This window comes from Pseudonaja textilis, chromosome 12 (genome assembly GCF_049901715.1).
Source record: "Pseudonaja textilis isolate UNSWEBS1 chromosome 12, rPseTex1.2, whole genome shotgun sequence".
NCBI lineage: Eukaryota > Metazoa > Chordata > Lepidosauria > Squamata > Elapidae > Pseudonaja > Pseudonaja textilis.
In genome coordinates this window covers 8,072,104-8,085,529 of record NC_142001.1, presented here as the reverse complement: position 1 = coordinate 8,085,529, position 13,426 = coordinate 8,072,104, and the positions used below count along the sequence as shown (strand labels likewise).

General features: G+C 40.1%; 1 protein-coding gene across 5 annotated transcripts in view; it reads right to left on the bottom strand.

Moving 5' to 3' along the window:
• Window positions 1-13,426, bottom strand: part of TENM1 (teneurin transmembrane protein 1) — a 327,538-nt gene that overhangs the window by 137,281 nt on the left and 176,831 nt on the right. For 4 of the 5 annotated variants that reach the window (XM_087940951.1, XM_087940950.1, XM_087940954.1 and 1 more), the window contains 2 exons: window positions 8,619-8,768; window positions 3,055-3,260 (listed from right to left, as the gene is read on the bottom strand). In XM_087940951.1, the coding sequence (XP_087797077.1) occupies window positions 3,055-3,260; window positions 8,619-8,768 (356 nt within the window). The remainder of the gene's footprint in view (window positions 1-3,054; window positions 3,261-8,618; window positions 8,769-13,426) is intronic. The other variant, XM_087940953.1, reaches the window with a different exon arrangement.

The following is a 13,426-nucleotide window of genomic DNA, read 5'->3' as shown; positions in this document are numbered from 1 at the left end:
TTTTGGTCCAGGGGTGCAGGAGGCCGAGTGCTGCCTGTCATACCCCATGGCCAAACCCACCATGGCCACATCCACCCAGCCAGTCATTAAGGCAGAAAACCGATTGTTAAATTATTTGAATCCAACCAATGCATTAGGAGTTAAAATCTAGAAACTACCTTAGGGGTGTGATAAACCAATCTGATTTCTTCTCTTATCTTAGAAGGAAGTGAAGCTCTGAACTTTCCATGCTGAAGGCTTTAAAAGATTCAAGAATTTTGCATTTCTCTTTGAGAAACTGTAGTCCAGAAAATGGAGCAGACAGCACAACGGCCAGAAATAAACTGGCAAATATTACTTGCATAACAATCCATGCTTAAATTTCCACAACATTTATGTAACACTAGACTGCTTATCATTTTCTCCATAGGGCTGGGATAAAGGGAAAAGTGAGAGGATTTAGAAAGGACAATTTCTGTTGTGCCCCAATTTTTATTTAATTTCCTAAAAATAGACAGATTAACTCAGGGAGAAGCTTGGGTTGCTTGATAACATAGAAGCAAAACATGTAAAACCACGCTGTATCATTTTAAAAACATTTTTGGTGAAATTTTCTCAGAGCTTGTATGTCAATAAGTTTTTCCGGATCACTGCTATCATTCCATGCCTTTTTTTTTTTTTCAGAACAAAGGGATTGGCAATTAACAATTTACATCAAGTGATTTTTCTGATGCACACATACTGTCCAAAACGCAGAACAGCATATTGTCTTGGAGAAGCATCTGGGGGACAAAATGGACACTATTTATTTATGAAGACACACAAATAAATGTAGGCATTCAATGAAGAAAAATTCCCCATCCTCAGAGAATTCAAATCTAAAGACGGGTGTGAATCTTTATCCTTTATTTCTAATGAAAACAAACAATAAAAGCAAATCTCTTTTTTTCTTTTTTAGTGCTATGAGTTATTCCTTCAAAAAGACTGTCATAAGGTGTTAATTAAATGAGGATGATTCATTGCTTCGGAGAAGGTTTATATGTGCTTACATGTGAACAAAAGTGAGGTTGTAGATATTTGTGGGACTATTTGCAATTCACCCCAGCAGGTAGTAATAACTATCATAAGGTATTCTAAATATGGAAGCAAAAATATTTTTTTTTCTTTAGACTTTTCTCTAAAGTCTAAAGAAAAAAATAGAGGAAAGAATTAGGGGTGACATGATAGCAGCATTTGAGGGGCTGCTGCAAAGAAGAGAGGATCAACTTATTTTCCAAAGCACCAGAAGGCAAGACAAGAAGCAATGGATGGAAACTGAACAAATTTATCTGGCAAGGGAAAAAAAACCTAGAATAAATTTAAAGGCAATACAAGATATGAAGAGCAGGGGAGGGCTGGCACTTCCAAATTGGGAGTTGTATTATAGTGCAGCCTCTTTAGTATGGTTGAAAGAATGGGTGAATTTAACCAATAAGAGAATATTATTCTTAGAAGGCCATGACTTGCAGAGGGGGTGGCATGCTTTTTTATGGGATGTAGGGAAAACTAGCCAGAAATATTTCCACAGACACCTAATCAGAGACTCATTATTAACTAATTGGAAGAAAATACGGAAAAAACACTAGTTAAAAATACCAATTTGGATTTCAACAATGGAGGCGATTCACCCAAATAATCTGGATATCACTAAAATGATTAAATATAAGGACCTATTGGATACACGAGGACATTTGAAATCGTGGCAAGAACTTCAAGAGCGGGGACTAAAAATTGATCAGTGGGCATATCTTCAAATTCAAAGTAGATATAAACAGGACAAGAAAGAATTCGGAATTAACAATAAACTCCAGCAATTAGATAAAATCTTATTAGGATCAGGCAAAAAAAATATAACAAAATTTTATAATTATTTATTAGAAGTAGAATTAGGAGAAGAAATTGTAAAAGGGAACATGATAGCCTGGAGTAGGAATATAGGACATAGCATCACCATAACAGAATGGGAAAAGGTCTGGGGTAGAAATAATAAAATTACAAAATCGGTAGCATACAAAGAAAATGCTTATAAAATGTTTTATAGATGGCACCTTCCTCCTTCGAGATTAGCAAAGATGCCACCCCAATATGAGTCCGAATTGCTGGAAATGCAAAAAAAAAAGAAAAAAGAGGGGACTTTTTTCCATATGTGGTGGTCCTGTACAGAAGCTCAAAAATATTGGCAGAAAATTAGAAATTGGCTGGAAGAAATGACAAGAGAACAGATCGAATTCAAACCAGAGTCCTTTCTGTTAGGGATCTTTGATAAACAAATATATATATAAAAAAGTGAAATATATAATAATACACATTTTGACAGCGGCCAGATTGGCTTTTGCACAATGTTGGAAGCAGCCTCATGTTCCATCAGAGAAGATGATCATTCGAAAAATTTCAAGTTGTGCAGAAATGGACAAATTAACTTTGGCATTAAAAAATAAAGACACTTCAATATACTACAACAGCTGGAACTGCCGGTACAAATGGATAGACCAAAGTTAGACTTCACACTAAAAGGCAAAAGAGGATAGGATAAATCCATAGTAGTGATACACAGATATATGTAAGGATTAGGTGTGTGTATATGGCATAAATAAGGATAAAAAAGAGGTCTTACAAACTGCTGAGCATCACTAGAGGTTTTTAAGAAGAGACTGGGCAGCCACCAGTCTGAAATAGTATAGGGTCTCCTGCTTGAGAAGGGGGTTGGACTAGAAGACCTCCAGGGTCCCTTCCAGCTCTGTCTGAATTGAAATTCAAAACCAAGTGATTGTCTACTCCTGTTTAATACAATTATAGTTGGAACATTTGCTGGCAAAATTCTTTCCTCCCCTGCATGCTTACATAAAATGAAGAAAAACTTTTCAATTGCTAAGAAAGATTTTTTTTTAAAAGGACTCCATTCAAGTGTCAAGAAGACATTGAAAAGCAAGGCTGTTCTTGAACAAGCCCTTTAAGAGTGAACCTCACTATTATTTTGGAGAGCACAATGCACTGTGAAATAGCTAACTTTTTAAAAAGTAGACAAGATTACAATACCTGGGTGTGAGTGGGAGGAATATTGCGTCTGCCATAGATCCCAAGCAGGGAATCCTTTGCCAGGGAGACGTTGAACTTCAAGTACAATGGATGATGGATCGTGATCTGGAACCGCCAAAAGAGGCCTGGTGGGATTGTCTGCATCACCTGAGCTCCAATGTCAATTTCTCCCGTGTCTATTGCCTGCCCTTTCTGAAATACGATGTCTCCAAAAGAACAAAAGGACAAAAAGAAAAGTTACAAAGAGGTCCTGCTTTTCAAAGGCATTTTATAAAGGCATAAAATGAGCAGCCTGCAATTCAAGACAAATTTGCCTCTTAAGGGAAAATGTATTGGAGGAGGCATATAATATGAAACCTCAGGTAGCTGGAGGAATCTTTTCGGTCTAAGGCAGTGGTCCCCAAGCTTTGCAGCCCAGCTGGGGAAGAGAAAGAGGTAGAGGTGGTATTCAGCCGGTTCTAGAGAACCGGTAGCAGAAATTTTGAGTAGTTCGGAGAACTGGCAAATACCACCTCCGACTGGCCCTGGCCCCATCTATTCTCTGCCTCTCAAGTCCCAGCTGATTAGCTGAGTCTTCTTTGGTTGCCCTGTACAGGAGAACAGAACTGGAAAGTAGGTTAATGGGGTGGGGAGGGAATGGAGATTTTGCAGTAACTTTCCTCCTGCCACGCCCGCCAAGCCACACCCACAGAACTAGTAGTACAATTTTTTGAATCCCACCACTGGGAAGAGAGGAAGGTGCAAGTGGTGGGCCAGTGCACACACATGTGCATACAGCTCCAATCACACAAGAGGTAAGAGAACTTTTTGGGGTGCTACTCATGCAAGTGGAGCTGCATGAGCCTGCACATCGGCCTGCCTCTTGTGCGGCCCAATTCCAAATAGGCCAACAGCCCAATACTGGGCCGTGGGCTGCAGGTTGGAGACCTGTGGCTTAAAGGATGGCTTTGAATATTGTCAGGAATTGGAAACAGAAGACCCTTAAAAGGAAATAATTGTAGCTTAGGTTTGAAATGAAGTCTCTTTGGCGCTCTCTGAGCTTGGTTGTTTTCTTGCAGACATTTCATTACCCAACTAGGTAACATCATCAGACTGATGATGCTAGGTGGTTTGAGTAAATAAAATGTTTGCAAGAAAACAACCAAGCTCAGAGAGCATCAAAGATAAGATCCTGTATTGCACAAATGAACCAGTTTCTCTCTCTCTCTTTCTCACCCCCACTCCTTACACCCATGCATCCACATGCACACAAACACAAATTTGTTATTATCTAGCAAAGGAATTGTTAGATCCCTAAAAGTGATACTGCCATTCAATTGGGAGAAGGGAGGGGACTTGGATTCAATTCATTAGTATTTGCCTGTGACAACTGGTATTTTATAACTTGCATCCTGGCGCCGGAGCGCCCTGAGATTTTCTCACCTCTTGGGGAATGTATAGGAAGAAGGGGCCATGTGGGTTGTTTCACTTTAATAGCCAGCAGAAGATGGCCATGGGAATGTATGCTTATCTGTTTCTCAGAGTAGCCAGTACAATAACATCTTCACACCTGTGAATTGGCTGAATCCTCATCTGGCTAAAGGGAGAGGTCTCCACTGCTTTAATTCTACTTGTCTTGCCTAAGGGTATACAGACCTGGCTTTGAATACATTGCTATCACTTCTGCTTAATAAAAGGTTCCTTTTGAAATACTTCTTTTCAAGAGTCTTCACTTTCTTAAGTTAGGAGGAGAGGCAACCCTTAAAGGAATATTTCACTACTGGCTTCAGAAAAGTCTTCCTTTCACAACAACACAGCTGAGCTACCGTTGAGTTGTGACATTACTTCACAGAGATTAAACAAGGACAAAGGGCTTTTAGTGCTATATAGGTGTTAATTAATTCACTGGGCTCAACAAATGCCTTCTTATTTATACATTTAACACATTTCTAGAGTGTTTCTCATTGCAACACATCTCTAAGCTTTACGCTTCCTTCCCTCCACATCACATTTTTGACCCAGCTTGGTCCTGGGGTATCAGCCTTTGAAACAAAACAAAAACAAGCAAAGGAACAAAGAAAAAAAAGGAGAAAAAGGGGATTGAACATGTTCATGAATAGGGAAAAAAGATACATTTTGGGAAACATTTTTTTTTTTATTCTTTGGGAGTAATTAAAGGTAAAGTTTCCCCATGCCCATATGTGCTAGTCGTTTCTGGCTTTAGGGGGCGGTGCTCATCTCCGTTATAAAGCCGAAGAACCAGCGCTGTCCGAAGACGTTTCCGTGGCCATCTGGCCGGCATGACTAAATGCCAAAGGCGCGTGGAACGCTGTTCCCTTCCCACCAAAGGGATACCTATTTTTCTACTTGCATTTTTACTTGCTTTTGTAAGTTGGCCGAAGCTGGGACAAGTAACGGGAGCTCACTCCATTTGAACCGCCAAACTGCTGACCTTTCTGATCACCGCGTCCTAAATGGGAGTAATTAGCAACCTGCAAAATGTAGGGTCTTATTTTTCATCTCAAAATCAGTGTTTGGGAGCTTTAGGGAATTTTCTACAGAATGTCGGTTCTGCTAAAGTAGCAGAGAAGTGGGAAGTGGTGGAAGGGAAGGAACTTGCATTTAAAAAGAGAGCAAACCCCACTCCCTTCTAGCACTGATGATGTTACCTAGCTGGGTAATGAAACATCTACAAGAAAATAACTAAGCTCAGAGAGCACCAAGGACCCCACAAAAGGAACTATTTATATTGTTGTTATCCAGTTGCTAAGTTATGCCCAACTCTTTGCAACCCCACGGACTACAGCATGCCAGGCCCCCTTACTGTCCACTGGTTCTCAAGAGTTTGCCCAAAATCATGTGCATGGCGTCGAGGTTACTATCTAACCATCTCATCCTCTGCTATCCCTTTTCTTTTTGCCTTCCAACTTCCCCAACGAGTCCTTTCTTCTCATTTGGTAGCCAAAGTATTTGAGCTTCAGTTTCAAAACCTGTCCTTCCAAATTACAGTCAAGGTGGATTTCCTTTAGGACAGTTATGGCGAACCTTTTTGTTGCGGTGTGCCAAAAGCGTGTGCACTGCTGGCACCCACAATGCAATGCGCCCCACCACCCCCTGCACATGCACGTGCAACACCCCCTATCTCCTTACCTGCATTGCGCATGTGCGTACCTCCCAGCTGATTTTTGGTCCGTTTGAGGCTGTTTTCGCCCTCCTGGAGGCTCGAGGGAAGCCTCTGCAGCCTCAGAAGGCCGAAAAATGGGCCCGTTTAATTACTTCTGGTATTTCCATTTTTTGATCTCCTGAGGCTGCAGAGGCTTCCCTCGAGCCTCCAGGAGGGTGAAAACAGCCTCAAAAAGGCTGGAAATCAGCTGGGAGGCCCACACATGTGCAGTGCAGGTAGGTTTAACAGGAGCTTGCCTGCCCACACAAACGGCTCTGCGTGTCACCTGTGGCATGTGTGCCATAGGTTCGCCATCAAGGCTTTGGGATACACTGTTTATGACCAGAGAGCAAAGATTCATTCTCACACTTAAGATGTGTAAGTACATTTAGGTGGCTGAATTAAAAGTCCAAGAGAAGTGGCTAAGCCCATCTTTAGACTGTTGCTTATTTTTAAGAGTACCAGCTTGTAAGCAGTTTCTTTTTTTTCCTTCCCCTGAGCACTGTCTAAAATTACTTCGGTGTTTCTCTTCAGAACATTTAATTTGAGCCACAAGAAAAGCTGGAAGTTGACAAGACATTTCAGATATTGTCTGGAACCAATGCCCAATAGGGCCAAGAGGATTTTAAAAAGCATTTTCATGATGCTGACACAGTCTCGTTATCATACTGATTATACCGTCTGGATAAAGGGCAGGGACTCTAAGGTCAAAGATACTAGCCACATGTTGAAAGCAAATGTAATGTCGGTCCAGGTGGATGGCTTTTAAATGAGATGGTAGCTGCTTTGTCACTTTTCAAAAATGAAGGATTCAGTCTTCAGGGAAATGAATAAATATGCGTGTGGGTACATATGCCAAATTGTACTGGGAAATATAATTTCGACATGACACAATCCCATCATAGAAATGTTCCTTCTTGGCAGAATTATCCCTTACCGACTGTAAGTTTTGCTATGCTATAATGTAGAGGTCTCCAAATGTGACAATTTTAAGACTGGTGGACTTCAACTCCCAGAATTCTCCAACCAACTGGGGGTGTTTGCACCCCCTGGGGGTGTGAGACTATATTACAGGCAGGGGGTGCAGAAACTTGGGTTTATAGTGCCTATGCATAATTAGAGGCACATGATTATTTACTTTTGTAAGGGGTGTGAGAATATATATGAGAAGCATTCTAGGGGGTGTGGGATATAGAAAAGGTTGGGATTTTAAAATTTTTTACTACTGGTTCTGTGGGTATGGCTTGGTGGGCGTGGCATGGGGAAGGTTACTGCAAAATCCTCATTCCCTCCCCACCCCACTAACCTGCTTTCCAGCTCAGTTCTCCTGGGCAGGGCAACAAAAAAAGACCCAGCCAATCAGCTGGGACTCGGGAGGCAGAGAATAGATGGGGGCGGGGCTAGTCAGAGGTGGGATTGGCCAGTTCTCTGAACTACTCAAAATTTCTACTACTGGTTCTCCAGAACTGGTCAGAACCTGCTGTTGGGAACCCCTGAGTTAGAAGATTCAATCCAAATGTGCTTAAGTCAAACCCGTTTCTCCTATTCTACATTTGCCTCATTGGTTTATCTGTGCTGTTGTGTGTGTTTTAAGCCACTTAACGTGAGATCACATCTCGATCAGATTTATTTACCAGCCTCCAGATTTATGCAAAAATCCTTAGAATGACAGCAATGGCATTCTTGCCACTATGCCGACATGAGAAACTGTTAAACGGTGTATTAGAAGGAATGTAGTAGAACTTGTTGAAACCAATCTTCTGGGACATCATAAATCTGATGAAGTGAGCTGTAGCTCAGAAAAGCTTACATCTTTTAGTAAAATGTGTTAAAGCTTACCCAGGTTCCCGATTTTTGGTTAAAGTAGACTAACATTGCTCTATCCTTACAATATTGTACAATACGAGAGTCAGGTTGGCCTAGTGGTTAAGACACGAGTCCAGAAACTGGGAGATGTTGAGCTCTAGTCCTGCATGAGGCAAGTAAGCCAAATGAGGGATGTTGGGCCAGTCACCAGGAGATGGTGAGTTCTAGTTCAGCCTTAAGCAAAACAGCTGACTAGATGGGTTTGTGTCGATCAAGTTCAAGTCCCACCCAAAGCTGACTGGGTGATTTTGGGCCAATCACCAGAATATGGTTTCAGTCCAACATGCCTCACAAGGTTGTTGCTAGGTGTAAAATAGGAGGAAGAAGGAGCATTAGGTATGTTCACCGCCTTGCATTATATACAAAGTAATAATCAAATACATTTCTAATAAATCAATCAATAATATTAACTCAGGGAACATGCACAGCAATTGGGTTAATTGCATGCCCTCACTACACAAAACCATTGAGACTTCTGGCCTTTCCTGTCATATCAGAATAACTTCCATGATGATTTTATACACTTGATGAAAAAAAACATTAGAAAAAGAGATACCTTTCCTTTCTGTTTTATCTGACACTTTGCCTCCAATGGGAGCGTATGTTGTATCCACAGATTCTGTGAATCTTCCTTTACTGAGTCCATTTTCATAAAGCTGCCCATCAACTGGCTGCAAATGCCAAGTCAGGCCACATAAATGTACTGCTGTTAAAGAAAGAAAAAAAGAAAGAAAGAGAAAGAGAGAGAGAGAGAGAGGGAGAGAGAGAGGGAGGGAGGGAGGGAGGGAGGGAGGAGAGAGAGAGAGAGAGAGAGAGAGAGAGAGAGATTTAGCTTATTAATTTATGCCCACCTTCATTACCCACCCAGAATAAGATAGCAGAAAGCTTTGAAGAAGTCAATTATCCCATGCCTCTGTTTATAAGAAATTGAAATTCTAAGTATGCTAATTTCACCTTAAACTAAATGTGTAATTAGTTTCCTCATTTTCATTTGGAACTCAGCCAAAGCTGGATGATGAATTTTATTCAGAAGTTAGCGGGAATGCTTGCAATTCAAAGGACAATGGCTTTGTGAGAAAAAGACTGCACAGAAAGTAAAAATGAAGAGAGACACATCATCCCTCAATTTTGCATCATTCAAATCTAGTGCTTCTCCTCCACAGAAGATGGGTTGTATATAGTGCGGGGCCCACAGAGCATGAAATCAATTATTCGGATAAGACAAATCACAATTTTTGCACAAATCTATCCAAGGACCACAATAACAACAAATACTATAATTCCTAATTAAATAATCCACGGTTTAATATAGTGTGCGAACACAGCCCTAGAGAAGCCACACAGAGGAAAATCTTGGAGTCTACTGTAAGAATGGAGAAACATAAAAAGGAGAGGAGCCATACAATATTTTCTCACCATGTTGAGCGTGTATGTTTATGAAAATTATTCCCAGCATTTTTTAACTTTCCAGGTGCTGTCCTCCTTTGTGCTGATATCGGTACATCCATAACTACATTTCCTTAGTGATTAGGAGCCAAATGGGCATAGATGGCCTTGAAGAAGCTTTGGCAGGTGCTTAACTATGATATAAATTTCTTCCACCTTCTATTCTAGACCAATGTTCCTAGCTCAAAGTCAGGCTCATTTTATTTTATTGCATTTTATTTATGCAGTTTACATGGCCACCCATTGCTGGACTCTGGGTAGCAATCCAGAAGAAGGGCTAATATTGCTTCGATAAGCAGCCAGCCAAGGTGATTTTTCCCAAAACCAACAATTAGTGGAAAGATTAAGTACTGTTGTGTTTTTAAAATCTGTAGATAATACTATTTCGAGCAATAGCCGATAATTGGAATTCACAAAGTGAATAGTGAGTGATGTCATTAAATTGCTGATATAGATGTGGTGATAACCAAAGAAGATGCAGTTGCTATACTGGATATGAATAATCATAACACTCCTCCCACACTCCACATACACACACATACATACTTTCCAGAGGTTGTTCCTACCACCTTAGTTTATCTTTTGTCTTTTTAAAAAAGTCATGCAATGTAGGAGAAGAAATGACAGAACGTGAGGGTGGAGTCAAAAGGGCAATCAGCCTAGAATCCCTACATAGCCACAAGCGAACTAAGTCCAAACCCCCTTGAATGCCATTGGGTCTTATTCAACTCCAAGCAGGTGCTAACCATTAGTTGAGAAGAATCCTGTGCATAGCATGATTAGCAATAAATCAGTTTAATTGGAGCTGTACATGCGTGTACCTGATCTGTAAACTTATTTAGCTCCTAATAGGCAAACACATTTCCAGAACAAAGTATGAGCTTCCAACTGCCAGCTATTTTTATTTTCCTACTCTGCCTATGAAATCTCATGTAAAATCCAGAAAAAAGATGATTTATGTAATGGAACAAGGAATGAGACATGTGGAAAAAAGCCAGAGCCACAAGAACAGTTGGATAAGAGGCACCCAAGCCTGCAGGAGAAATGGAGGCTGGCAAACATCTGAGAAAAGACCTTAGTTTCTTGAGCTGTAAAGCTTGGGAGAGGGATGGACTTCAGACTTGCAAGATTCTGTTAATGCAACTTTTTCAAAATGTAGAATTAACTGCTGCCCAATTATTTATGTAATTAACATCATTAGTGCCATGAAGTAAAATAGGTACTTATTGGGCAGGGCATACATCTAACATGTAAACATTTGATTTAAATGCAAGCAAACCAAAGTGAAATAATTGGAATTTACCATTATTCCACATATATTTAACATTTTTCTTTTTTGCCTCATTAAAAAAAGATGGTGAACTACTCTGGGAGATTATATGCAATTCTAGAGAATAACATATTCAGAATTGATACAGGATGAGGGAGCCTTTTTTAAAAAGCACACAGACAAAAACCTTGTGCATTGTTTCTTCTGCAACTTAACGCAGCGCTTGAAAGGTGACAAGTTCAATATTTTCAAAATTAATTTTGCATTATTTCAAACACACTGACATGTGACAGATCTACCCATCCATTACTGCTAATTCCCAAGAGACTGGCTGCTCCTTCTCTAAATATTCCCATGGAGGTTTTCTGAATAAATAGGAAGCAGAAAGGAAGAAGCGATTTGCAACAAACCATTTCCCCAGAATTGCTAAGCAGAAAGGAAATGGATGCAAACATCTCCTGGTCTGAAGCATCACAATTCTGCAAAGGCTGTTTGCCGTAAAGTTAGAAAGACAGAGTGATGCTCCAGCCCAGCATTTTGCATTGCTATATGATAGTCGACAGTGTAATAGAACGCATGGATAACCTTGAAGACAAAGGAGAGTAGATGCTGCCTAGGAAACCATCAGATAAGAGAGGTGGGAGCCCCCACAGTCTCTTTAATAGTCAGAGAAAGATATTTAGGAAGGATCTGTCCTCATGGATCAAGCAGCTAAAAGTAGCGTTGGGAAGTTTGTGTCTTCAGATTTGCAGGATTCTGTTAATGTAGCTTTAGAGGAGTGGCAGAACCTAGGAACGGTGTCAAGAGGGGATTCAGCCTGGAATCTCCACAGTCCCACAAGTGATCTAAGTCCCTTGAATTCTGTTTTTAACGAACCCAAAATCTTATGCGGCGTAGAGTCTGGGCAACTGAATGGAACTAGCAAAGTGTTTAATGGCCAGATGCCCTTCCTGTCACCAATGCAGAGTTTTGTTCAGCACATATATTCTCATTGTGCCCAGAGAGAGAAATATCAGCCTCTACCTAGGATTGAACTCACAGCCTACTGATTGTGAGGCAAGAGCCCCACCTCTAATTCCGTTAACCCTTATATAGCCATATAGCCAAAATACTACTGACTATCAGTTGACTGGATTCCTGTGCATAAGAATGAGCAATAAATCAGTGTAATTGGGAGTTAATGTATGGCCCTGATTTTGTATGTCTGACAAGCCTTATAATAAAGTAGAGATAACTCATCCAGTTGTGTTTCCAATCTGGGAAGGATAAACACAGGAAACACATTTTCTTAGATAAAAATAAAGGACAAACCTGGAATTCTGAAAGAGATTCATAAAGATATAAAATTTAATTGTCGAAGTGTATATCTTTGCTTTACCAAGGGAAATTCAAGGCTAAACCAAGAATAAATTTTACAAAAATGCTGATTGTAACAACAGTATTTAAATCAATCAGAGTATGTGAATTTATCCCACTGCACAACTCCCTGCAATTCTGGGCAATTCAACAACAACAACAACAGAAAATGACAAACAATACCATAGCAATATTCTTTAGTCTCCTGAAATTTTGAAGGTTTTTATTCCAAATGGTTGGGGATTGCATAGCTGATGCCACCATAGGAATATGGGAATGTATTAAAAGCCATCAAAAATTGTGATACATGCACAGTTGTGATATATACACAGACCCTGGCATGCTCCAGAAGCTACAGTAGTTCTTTGTTGGCAGAAATATACAGATACCTCCAGCTCTGCCTTAGAAAGCAGATCTGTTCTTTGCTAATCAAAAATCCAACTTTTTGAGTAACACAAAAGTGTGACTTTAAAAATTGCCATTATTTTCATCCATATTTTTAGCAGTCCTGCTGAGGTATAAAAAGGATGACTCAGCTATCCTACTTTCTTATTCTCTTTCCCTCTTTGCATTAGGTGTGGCTAGTTGTTATTTCTAAACAGCCATTTACACAGCAGCTCTTGTGATTGCGGTGCCTTCAGCTTTTCAATAAACCATTTTACTTATCTCCAACACTTCTTTCTTGGACTTGTATTTAGAGCCTGCAGTGCATACGCTCATTCGTTATTGCTTCGTGCCGTTTCCCGTCATTGTCATTTTCTCTTTTTATTCACCATCTTTATATTTTGTTCCCCTGATAAGATGGCGTTTTCCCCACTTTGTCTTTTTCAACGGGCATCTGATTACATAATGAAGCTGTTCATCAATAACAAAAGCCCGTGTGTTTACATATTACCTATAGTTTCATTGAAATGAAACGGACACCAACAGTGCGAAGGCATATGGATCTGATGAGAAAACAACTAATTTGGTAAAAAAATCAGTTTCCCGCTCATAGTCTTCCATTTAACCTTGGACAGACTGTGACATGTTAGCTTGCTTACGTTTAGAAAAAAAAAAGAGAGTAATAATTTATGTCATGCGGGGGTGTGTGTCTACAATTACAATATAACAAGATACTAGATGTTGAGATGGATGGTTGCATGGAATTTTAAGATTTGCAGTCCAGTCTCACTTAGAACGAGGAAAACTCTCTTTATAGAATTAGGAGTTCACCTCAGAAGGGCAAATAGCATGAGATTCAGGAAAGAATTTAAAATGTTGTGTCTCCCCACAAGATTAAAACTATGGGA